The sequence below is a fragment of the Scomber japonicus genome, chromosome 9, assembly GCF_027409825.1.
Source record: "Scomber japonicus isolate fScoJap1 chromosome 9, fScoJap1.pri, whole genome shotgun sequence".
Taxonomy (NCBI): Eukaryota; Metazoa; Chordata; class Actinopteri; order Scombriformes; family Scombridae; genus Scomber; species Scomber japonicus.
In genome coordinates, this window is record NC_070586.1 from 22,810,993 (window position 1) to 22,822,495 (window position 11,503).

General features: G+C 39.9%; 2 protein-coding genes across 2 annotated transcripts; both read right to left on the bottom strand.

The window, feature by feature from the left end:
* Window positions 1–4,001, bottom strand: lix1 (limb and CNS expressed 1). Its single transcript, XM_053325552.1, has 6 exons — window positions 3,920–4,001; window positions 3,163–3,368; window positions 1,793–1,933; window positions 1,572–1,667; window positions 576–653; window positions 1–465 (listed from the first exon to the last, which is right to left on the bottom strand). The coding sequence occupies exons 1-6, from the start codon at window positions 3,999–4,001 to the stop codon at window positions 1–3; spliced, it is 1,068 nt and encodes a 355-aa protein (XP_053181527.1).
* Window positions 4,002–5,188: 1,187 nt separating this feature from the next.
* On the bottom strand, window positions 5,189–9,265 carry riok2 (RIO kinase 2 (yeast)). Its single transcript, XM_053326037.1, has 10 exons — window positions 9,114–9,265; window positions 8,269–8,407; window positions 8,035–8,151; window positions 7,761–7,936; window positions 7,548–7,636; window positions 7,220–7,411; window positions 7,024–7,116; window positions 6,324–6,746; window positions 5,906–6,002; window positions 5,189–5,694 (listed from the first exon to the last, which is right to left on the bottom strand). The coding sequence occupies exons 1-10, from the start codon at window positions 9,177–9,179 to the stop codon at window positions 5,533–5,535; spliced, it is 1,554 nt and encodes a 517-aa protein (XP_053182012.1). The 5' UTR covers window positions 9,180–9,265; the 3' UTR covers window positions 5,189–5,532.
* Between the last annotated feature and the right edge of the window lie 2,238 nt (window positions 9,266–11,503).

The window sequence follows — 11,503 nt, forward strand, 5'->3', positions numbered from 1 at the left end:
CTATTCAAAGTGATTTAAAGGCGCATATGCCTGCTGTGAACTGGGTGGGGAACTGTTGGAGGGCATGTGTTTGCCAGAGGTTTGACAGACTGTTTGCTTTGTGTTTTTATAGAGGGTTGGTGAAGGACTGCAGGGTGGTGTTATCTGGACTTCTGTATCCTGGCAGTATAATGTGTGTAAAGGAAGTTGTTCTTGCTTGCACATGTGACTTGGTGCCTGGCTGAAGGCCTCAGGTGTGTGGTGAATGTATGCTTGACTCAGAGCCAAGCTAAGGATCTCTGTCTTTTCCTTGTAGAAGCGCAGTTCTATTCCTCGACGTCGGGCCAACACCAGCTCCCTCTGTGCCACTTGTAGCTCCTCTCCCAGTCGTCCAGGTGACCTCTGCTCCCGTCCAAGCCAATCCAGAGCCATGCTGCTGCGCATGTACTCATCAAGTCCTCGCTGAGAGTAATAAGCAATCACGCTCTGAAAATGAGAAAAAGTAAATCCCTCTGTAGCAGCAGAGATACTAACGTTTTCTGTAACCTGGGTCAGCATAATCTAAAACAAATAGATGTGCTTTGCAAGACCTGTACCTGTCTAGAGCACTGCCTTTCCCTCAGAGCCTTCAGTGTCCCATTCCAGTGCAACAACTGGAAAACTGTCATCATCCCCTATAAAGGGAAAGAGATAGGGAGAAAGTAAGTGAGAAAAAGACAGGGAGAAAGTTTTGTGAATACTAGACCCAAACATTCAGGACTGTGTAGTTCTGACAAATATAATATTATTATCACGAGATTTCTTCAACTTATACCTAAACTGTGGACGATTGGTTTGAAAAGATACTGTAAACCTTTATTAACCAGGTAGGTTTCAAGATGATTTATAAAACACTGTCTGGTTGAACAGCTGCCATGTGTTAGGAGCTAATGACATTAGTGTTAAACAGAGACAATCTATACATTAGCTGAATCTGACATAATGGGACATAGATGGAAAATGGGACATGTACCGTATGTTACTGTCGAATAAATGCTCAGTGTTTAATATTGTATGTAAAAACATTTGAATGCACGTGTATGTATATGCATTTGAGTGCTGTATAGACTGTATGGAGGTGTGTGTGTGAACTCAAAGCTGTGCTTTAGCAGGAATGATAATGAACCCATTTCCTCCCTCTAATAACCTTCTGTCTGCAGACGTGATTATTTACACAAAGTTAGAAATATTGGGTGTTTCATACAACGACCCAGTGCCAGGGTCTATCTGAGAGTGCAATGGAATGGGAATAAATAGGCTAAAACAGACTAGTGGTATAATAACAATGGAGGATGGAATTACCACCCAGGGGTTGTGAGTTTTGCTATGTTTGGCTTAATAATCCCCAATTTTGTAAAGTAATAACACTTTTTTGGGTCCAACTCTAAATACACAAATGAATATCCTTTAGCACAAAGTATCACTTCATAAAGCCTGAATCATTTGAAGTAAGTAGATCTTTCACACGATTACCATATGACTCTTCATGATTTATGAGTATAGCTACAAGAAAAATAGCATTTACAAAGTAGGCTTTGGCTTCATGTTTTTACCTGGAACTCCAGCATGTTCCTGCCTATGTAGGAGTTGAGAAGCAAACTGTAGGTTCCTATACTTGTGCTTGAATCACACGCATCTTCAAAAGAAACCTGTGCGGAGATGACAATGCAAGTCAGTAATCATGCTGAGACTAAACACTCTTTTACAGTGTCAGTCTAACAATCTGCCTCATATAAAGGTGCAGTACTGTGTGTTGGGAATGGCCCACACTCACAGCGCTGTCTGTGGCGGCCTGCTGTAAACTCTGAGTGATGAACTGAGGGGTGATACGTCGACATGGCAGCTCGTTCACTAGCGAGTTCATCAGAGCCACACGAGCTGCATCCCTGCGGGCCTCTGCCAGAATGTCACACACCTGAGGATGAAATGTTAAAAAGAGTACAACTTTGTCATTTCAAACTGAAATATGAGGGCCTGCTAAATATATAGGTTAGGGTTGACTAACTTGAGTTAGTCACTCCCATCTGTAAGTGGCTGCCCACTCTCTCACATTTTGATTTTACACTTCAAATAATCATGGGATCAGAACTCAAATCACCAATGAGATTAGGATATTAGAGGCATTCACAGATAACCAATCACATGCCTGCTCTGAGCTGGGGGCTGATGTCTGGGTCACAATGAACCCATTGAGAGGCATCATGGGATTTAAGCTGAACAACATCAATTTAAAACAACCTCAGAAGTGTGTGTCACTGTGTGAATAGTCCTCAGATGATCCTTGTAATTGCTGAACTAATACATGTCACAAATGCTTTTAATCAGAAAAATGAAAATCTGCAACAAAACTTGCATCTGGCAGCAATAATATCACTGTTATAAGTCACAATTTAAAAAGGGTTTATATATTGTTTTTAATGGCTTTATTAATGATTAAATCATTTGCTAATGCTTTAAAAATGAATAGTAAATATTTTATAAGACCAACCTTCGGGTTGCCAGGTTATGAAAAATAACACATTTCAGTGAAAAAAAATCCATCATTTATATTTAGTAATAGTAATAATGTCATTATATGTGTTGGTATGGAAAAATACTTGTGAATTTCATGCTTTCTAATAAGCTATCAAGTATTCAGTTATACATGTTATTAAATTGCTAACACATGGCTTTTGACTTTCCAAAGTTTTTTTCAAAGGTGGTCAATTAGAGGGTCCTTATGATGAATTGAGCTAAAAAGTAAAGTGTGAACTAGGCAAAGTTGGTCCTAAGTAGTAAGTATTTACAATTGATGTATAAAGCAATGCTACATGACTTATTAACAAATACTTAAGATTATAATTAGTTACTAAAGATTAAATGACTTACAACTTACAAATGCTTTTTAAAGGGCGACTCATTAGTGGTACCAGACAAACTCATGACATCTATAACTTTTACAAACTGTGCTGCAGTTTTCAATCTCTACAATATCATTAAATACTGACTTTTATCTCATGTTTTTTAAAATAATTTTTGTGTATTCACGACATATAGATGATAGTTCCAACAACACATGAATATAACTAAAGTCACTGGGACAGTTTAAGCACACAAACTACAGAGTGCTGAAACCATGCCAGACTTTAATAATGATAAACACACCTTATAGTTACCAAAGCAGCATCCTCCAGGCAGGGTGACATAGCAGATGTACGGGGGACATGGGGAAGATGCAGACTCATACAGCAGCAAGCTCTCTGCCTGGCTGGCGACGTCTCTGACAGAACCATCCGATTCAGTGAATGAACCATTTAACTGACTTGTCTGCTTCTGCTCCCAAAAGTTATGGAGCATGGCCACTACATTCACTGCACACATGATGAAGAAACATGCATGTCAAAATGAAGACTGACAACAGTAAAAGTACTAATGACCACAACAGTGTGAATGTGTCTTAATTGAAGCATGAAGCGCACACTGTTGGACTGTAAATGAATGCATTTGTCCCAATCAGATCCAATTCTTTCTCCAAATCTTTTCAGCTCCTCTGAATCTGAGACCACACTTAAGAATGTGTGTAAATGTTAACCTGTACAAGCCAGACATCTGCAAATCAAAACCCCTAGACAGTGTTTATTTAAGTAGAATTAGGAGGTGAAGGGAAACACCCCATAACTTACACAGATCAGCGTTTTATAACCCATCTGGGCTTTCTGTGACCCTGAAATAGGTTTTGAAGTTTCCTGTGTTTCCCCTAAATGTGTGCAAAACAATTATAACTCTGCCTATTGCAACAGGTATAACTTTACTGTGTAGAAAATATAACCAAATGAAGAGAAAACAATAAATTGCCTTCTTGTAATAGAATTTTCTAATGCTTCAGTGATTATTATTATTGTGTTATCCTTCAGTTACTCACAGTCTTTGGGGTTTGGGTCATTCTCACTCTGTGACAGGTACGACATGATGCTGTCCTCAACTTTCACTTTACTCATCCTCATCCAGCACTGCCTCAAACACATTCAATCCACTTTTCTTTTAAATTTGTCCAGTTCAGTTCTCACATGCTTCATCAAAATGGTCCATCAAAAACGGCACAGATCAACCTGAGCAGTCTCCACCATCATCACGACCCAGGATGGGAATATCATAAATCTAAAACTCCCTCCACTCTCCTTCTCTCAACTTCCTAAACCTCCTTTCCGTTTCTCCCCTCCTCCTCTCCTGTGTGAACATCTCACTAGGGTTTCTCTTTTGAAGCAGACCACCTTTGTCACCCTCGCTGCCAATTAGCTCAGAGGGCCCCTCACTCTTTCTACACATGCACACACACAGAGGTGGAGAGCTGGAATGCTGAGCCCCTCCCCTAAGCCGTGCAGCTGGCTAATCCCTGAACAGAGTCAGACAGTTAAAGACCTGCACAAAATTGCCAAGTTGAACTACAAACAGCACACTGCACCACCTCGAGGACAGGAAAACAGTTTGTTCTGTGGAAAGTCTGTTATACTACAAGATGATTTTATAAAACTGTCTCTATACAACATCATAATGCTGCACATGTAAAGTGTGAGACGTGTGGGGGGTGGGACACTCTTGACTTCAAAATCTAGTTTGAGGCCACTGAGCCTCGGGTCTGAGTTCCATTCAACGTCCTCAATATGAATGGCCATTGTTCAAGTCTGAATTCACCCGCTCTGAAAGCCTAAATGAGCGAGATTCTGAGAAAGAAGTAGTTTCTCAGCTCCCATGTCATCTTTTACATGTTGTGCTTGACTCTGTATGTTAAGATGTGTCAGAGGGAAAGAGTGATGGGTATGCAAATCCATTTCCTGCAGCTTTGCAATGTATTAATGTGTTCTGTTGCATGCTTGTTTCCACATGCTTGTGTCAGTCTTCTTTTTGATTGGTTGCTGGGAGAGTGGATGTAGTGAACTATTCAAGCTAAGTTAGAGACCTTTGAATCTCTGGAGTTTAGCAAAAATAAAAGATGTTGATGAAGTTGTATTGTTTGAATCTTGAATCCAGACCCACATTAGTCAATCTGACAGCAGGTTTCTGTCTGTTGTTGTGTGATGTATCAGTTTAAAATAATATATCCAAACTCATTAACAGGTTTCATACAGTGTCACATGAGCCAAAACAACATTTTTTCCTTCTTTTAAAATTTAAAAAGACAATCACACTGCAGTAAAGTTTAAATGGTTTAATTGTCATACAAATTACCTCATTATAAGTAGTCCATATTTACAATGTACTGAATGTTGATAGTTTATTGCTCTTTTGATAGAGGAAGGGAATCCTCTAACTTGACATTGTGAGAGCCAACAAGAAGAACACACAAAGTTTGTTTTCATTGTGCTGTGATCTCAGTTTTGTGATTCTTCCCTCGTGAATTTTCCATGATAGTACGGAACAGTGGAGATGATGCGCAGACATTCTCTTTCTTGGGTTTTTCCATGAGGAAACACGTCATGCATGTTAACCATAGAAAAGGATGTTGACATGTATTCCCTTTGTTGATCACAGTCCCGTTTATCCCCAGAAGGAGGCGCTCTCCATACTAGACTTGATGTTAACTTGATTCTCTCTCCTGGATTTGGTCACCAAGTTGGCTTCTCCCTTCTGCAGACGTCTCCTCTGTGCTGCCTTCTGCTGTTTGGTGAGCTGCTTCCGCACCTTCTGCCGGACTACCTCCTGAAGCACACATAACAACAGAGGCACCAGGTTACTACAGACGCTGTAGACATGCACCATGTGTCTCGGCACAGCAAACAGTACGTCGACTGTTATTTGTCACATTCTTTCAAAAAAAATGCAACATCATGTGAGAGCTAAAGGTATTAAAACCTTCTAACCCAATTTCCTGTATGACTCGTGCAGTTAGATGTGTTTGTGTTTTACTTACTGGTGGGATGGTAGAGCAGCTCCCTATGCTGCCCATTGTAGCCTCACTGTCTGTCCTCCTCCTGTGTTCTGCTATGTGAAAAAGGCTGTCTGAGTCTCTGCAGGAGAAAAAAAACACACACACACAAAAAATTATAATATAACACACAAAAAGCAAAACAGTTCACTGCAGGGGTGTACTTAGCATTTGCGTAATTTGACACAAATTATGCTGTATTTCTTAAGAAACAAGTTCTCAGAAAAGGATTAAGATGACTTCCTTAAGCATCTTCAATAGTGGGTGACTGTCTCTGAAATTCAATTCATTTTTTTCAGGCATTCCTATTAACAGACCTAAACTTATTATTTGGCTCTGTTCCACAGCTGCGGGTACAACACATTTTGGATACTGGATTGTTATAACTATTCATTGTGTTTACCTGAATGGTTTGAACTCTTTGTTGGAGGCAGAAATGTCCGCCAGTTCTGGGCATTCATCCTCTGCTTCATTCAGCTCTTCCTCCAAGTTATTCTCTGTCTCCTCATCACTTCTAGCTTCAGGAACTCTCTCTGTCTTCTCTTCTTCCCTTTTTTCACTCTCCTCCTCCTCCTCATCTGCATGTGTCTCTGTGACTTTGAGACCCTCCAGTTCCAGCATTACATGTTTATATTCATCCATGTCCACACTCTCCTCTTCTCCTCCTGCTTCCTCGTCAGTTGAGTCTTCATCATCGTCCTTCTCATCATCATCATCATCATCTTCCTCGTCCTCAGGTCCAGCTGGGTGTAGCAACGCACCATCTCTCTGTAAATCTTTGGTGAAGCCGCTGGCTGAGACTTCTACATCTAGAGAATACGATCGTCTGCAGGAACATGCATTGACAACAACTAAAATATTGTCTTGTTTTTTACTTCAAAATCAGCCTTTGAAATAAATGTAGAGAAATAACACTGCTCACAATATAAATGTCCTCTTTCTAAAAGTTAGGCAGTGTTATACATCTGACAAATTATTGTCATGCAAACATACAAACACAACTCAGTGCAGTGGAAAGGTTTTCCAATAAAATGCCAGTTCCAGTACAGTATTTAATTTTAGCTGATGAAAAAGTACAAACAAAACAAAACAAAAAAGGTTACCTGATGTCATTGAAGGTTGGGAAGAGCTCACTCTCATAATTGTACCGTTTTGCAAAGAAATCTCTGATGCATTTCACATCACGATCAAAATACCTATAAATAAAGATTGAAGAAGGGAAAAACAGGTAAAACTTTTTCTATACTAATTACTTTTAAATGTTTTTTTAATGTTCAACTTTATGGCATAGACACCAACCATTCAGCATTAGGATGTGAGGTGGACACCATCTGAGGGAAGTCGATCATTGTTATGTGGTCCTGGTCATCTAACATAAGGTTGAACTCATTAAAGTCTCCATGAATCAGGCCGTTATTGGCCAGTTTGACTATGAGCTCCATGAACTCACTGTACAGGGCTGATGGGTCTTGCAATTCGTGCACCTGACACCTGAGAGAGAAAAATAATCCATGACAATTTTTTTATCACAATAAACCTTTTTTGGAGTAAGAAATGCAGCAACAGACTGGATAAAGATTATACACAATACATTAAATCAAGAAAGAGAAAATGCTTGTTTACATACAGCGGATATCCATTGATAAGCTCCATCACTACAGCATGTCTGTTGTAGTCTATGGGCTTCGGAACGGGAAAGCCTCGATCATACAGTGCCTGAGAGGAGTGAGATGAAAGCTTATAAGATGCACCACACTAAACTGGATTTCTACTACACATCTTATAAACAGCTGATGATGATGTATGACACTTTGTCCATGAATAGAGATTGGCCCTTTACCTTCATGTATGCAAACTCCTTCATAGCAGAGAGTCGAGAGAGGTAAAGCCAGGACATGTTCTTCCTGTGTTTGTGGTAATCTCTCTTGTTCTTTAGGTTTCTGAAGGAGGTACGACCCAACCTGTGAAGCTTCAGAGCATACTGGGTCCCCTCTGGACTTGCCACAATATATATATCTGAAGAGGTGAACATAAACAAAAGTGTGTGATCATGATTGCCAAGACTGAGTATTTCTGACTAATATGTGCACACTCTTAGTGATTGTCTTGTTTACCTGATTCCTTCCCCACTCCCATCTGGTTTCCAACTGATAGGATCACTTCTCTTGAGCACATGGTCTTCAGGGCTAAGTAGTCGTATCCTCCGTTGTTCAACCTGTAGCCCTGCACCACTGGAATCAATGTATACACACCAATTAGAACTATACACCTACATGTTTGACATGACATACATCCTTTTAACATGTATCAGGACTTCTACGAGATAAAACAAGCATGTGTTTTCTTACTCTTGGTGCGCTCATAGGCCACAAGTTTGTGCTTGACAAGCTCCCTGAGGATCTTGTTGCAGCCACCGTGTTTAAGGCTGGCAATGGAAGCGACAAGACTCACTGGAACAATCTCATGGTTCTTCATCCCCATCTCGACCTGTGTGATGAAAGTGCCACATCAGTTGCAGAGTTGGAAGACATGCAGACATAAATGAGTACTGTTTATTGAATGATACCTCAGTCAGGGAATATATTTATAGAAATGTGATGATATTACTTAAAGAGCCATCCCACCAATTTTTCACACAGTTGTTATGTCTTTTTTAGCACTGGCAAAGCTTAGACAACTTTAATTAAATAACCACAATGATGTAATCGCGATAATAGATTCATAGCTTAAAGTCTGCATTACAAACTCAGGATACAGAGTTACTGGAGACTCTAAAAGTCAGGTTATCTCAGCTTTTTCCGTTTTAACCACCCCTTTTTAATCACTCTCTTTGGAGTCACCCAACGTTTGGTGGGTGCAGAAACTATTGTAAGACTTTCCCATTTACATTTTTGACCTGTTTGGCCACCCTATTTAGAATTGGTATTGACACCATATTACCCACTGTATCTGCTGAAAGCACTACAATCATATCTCACATGTAACCACAGTATTTTTATACCTGTACAATGCTATGACAACAATATCATTACTTTACCCGCTGTGACAGCGACACACTATCATCACACTATCAGAGCTGCTGACATGTGTACTGCTCCATTATTCAGGTTTGTAACAGTATTGTCTGACACACCGACACATCTCAACCTTAGCCTAGCACAGGCTAACTCAACTCGGATAAAACTGTACTTACCGCCGTGAGGACCCGGAAATCGTCTCGAGATAAGTATCTCAACACCACAACATTAAGCTTTCCCATATTTCTACCAATGTACAGTCAATGAGAGTTGAATATTATTAACAATGTTACTGAAGTCAAGTTGTCCACATTTTTGTCGTAAACACACGTGCAAGGCGGAAGTTGAGAGAACGGAAGGTGCGTCACCTCGTTTAACGCGTGACGTCAAGCGAAAGCGTGCAATACAAAAATCCAAAAAGTGTTTCACAAAGGTGTGTGTGTAAAATACCAGAGCATATGGCTTTAAAAATGTGGACAAATTAATGCAATTAAAAAACATATAAACCATATCATTAAATAATATTGTGACGACCTTCAGTAACCGCAGAGACGTTGGCTGGCTCTTTATTGCTCTCTAATACACAGGCTACTGTGGGCCGTAGCCAACGCCACAAAAAAACAACCTAGCAGAAACTCTTTAGCCACACACGTGCTGCCGTCCTCTTTCACAGGCTAACAACAACAACAACCGCTCAGCTAGCTGTACGTATAATATGTACACAGACGAGTGGACCGACTCTCATTAGTGGACCATTCACTACCACCTACTGGTAAAAAGGTAAGTTTTTCCACACATTTGACCTTTCTCACAGCAGACATTTAACTTGTCAAATACACTTGTAACTATAACCTAAATGACAAGTCAAACTGTGTCCATTGTGCTGTGTCCCAACTTCAGACTAATTGCATAGCTTATATGAACTTTACATAGCCTACTTCTCACCCCGTACCTGTTAGGCTTACCTTTATGGTTTATAATAGAGGTCGAGTATATCACATAATTACCTGCATAGTTCCACATAACTTTTCAGCTTGAGCAGAGGAATCCTATGTGAGTGTGAACGGGCTTAAATTAAAAACTTTATTTTAATTTCATGACCAACATTGGGAGCAGAGGAGGGGTAAATACAACTGCCAGCTGGTATTTACTGGACAGTGGAATAAGTAAGAATCAAGAGAACATTTTTCATTTTTCTAGTTTTTGATAACCATAACTTACAATTGAATTAATTTAAACTAGTGTTGTTTATCGAACTAACTGATAAATGAAATGAATATTGATTATGATAGCAATGCATTGTTGGCTGCAGAGGTTGTTCAGTATTTCTTCATTGTCATTTCAGATCTGATCTTTTTTCACAGACGTGTCTGGTAGAATAAGTACAGGTGTAAATAATAAAATCAATGGTCGCTGAATGAATTCCTGGTATTATGCATGGTTTCTAACCATCAGTATCATATAATTAGTAACATCTGCACTTTTCGTACTAAGACAACTCTGAATGTCTGCGGTAGAAAAGGAATCGTTTATTGTAAAGTAATATCTACTGGTGTTGTATTGTATTAATGTGTTTGCTATTATTCATTTGTTAGTTGGTTGATCTATTAAGTATTGTGTTTGGTAATCATGGTGGATCTGCAGTGCTCAGGTAACTCCAAAATCTTCCCACAGAGACAACAGGCTATATCTAAAATGATGCTACAGGAAACACTGCATCATCCCACCATCAGTATGAAATTGTGGAACCTGAAGGTCAGTTGTGTGTGAGTGTGTGTGTGTGTGTATGTGAGAGAGAGAGAGAGAGAGCGAGAGAGAGAGAGAGAGAGAAAGAGAGAGAAAGAGAGAAAGAGAGAAAGAGAGAGAGAGAGCTGGCAAGGTGTTATACTGAGATTTACCTCAGGTTTCTGTTGCCATAGCAGCTGGATTCGGTGCATTCCACAGACAGGTAGGGTCTAAACAAAGTTTGTGTGTGTGTGTGTGTGTGTGTGTGTGTGTGTGTGTGTGTGTGTGTGTGTTTACTCCGGACTGCCCTGTGACAGACAGCACTCTGTTCTGCTTCCAATACATTCACACACACACACACACACACACACACACACACACACACACATTCACACACACACACTAAGCTCTCCACTTCCAGGCTGTGTTGACTCAGTTGAATTCCTTCACTGGTTTATTTAACATTCTGCGGTTCAGCAAGTGCCTGTGTCCAAAGAGAGGCCCGGCATGCAGTGTATGTGTGTGTGCACATATATATACATTAGACTGTGAGCAGAAATTATGCAGAGGTGTTTTACTGGCCTTTGTGTTATATTAGAGCGAAGCATTTTATCTGCTCCTTTATTTATTATTAATTAAATACAATTAATTTATTTATTCCAAAATATGACTCGTTGATTATCCAGGACAAATTGTCAGGTGTGAAGAGTTTAGTTCATGTGTGAGTCACTCAGTGTCTATAAACGTCCTTCAGGTCTCTTAACAGTCATTCACACTCTCTGCACTCCGTCATGGTTGTTTTCTGTGCTGATGACCACTCAGTGCTCCTTTATGCTGTGTG

Excerpts from the sequence above, each read along its gene's own strand:
- lix1 (XM_053325552.1), bottom strand. The coding sequence starts at position 4,001 with ATGAGGATGAGTAAAGTGAAAGTTGAGGACAGCATCATGTCGTACCTG. Across the intron at positions 654-1,571 it reads GGAACATGCTGGAGTTCCAG|GGGATGATGACAGTTTTCCA; the intron begins GTAAAAACATGA and ends TTCCCTTTATAG. Across the intron at positions 466-575 it reads AAAGGCAGTGCTCTAGACAG|AGCGTGATTGCTTATTACTC; the intron begins GTACAGGTCTTG and ends TCTCATTTTCAG.
- riok2 (XM_053326037.1), bottom strand. The coding sequence starts at position 9,179 with ATGGGAAAGCTTAATGTTGTGGTGTTGAGATACTTATCTCGAGACGAT. Across the intron at positions 8,152-8,268 it reads GGCCTATGAGCGCACCAAGA|TGGTGCAGGGCTACAGGTTG; the intron begins GTAAGAAAACAC and ends CATTGATTCCAG. Across the intron at positions 7,412-7,547 it reads CTTATCAATGGATATCCGCT|GTGTCAGGTGCACGAATTGC; the intron begins GTATGTAAACAA and ends TTTCTCTCTCAG.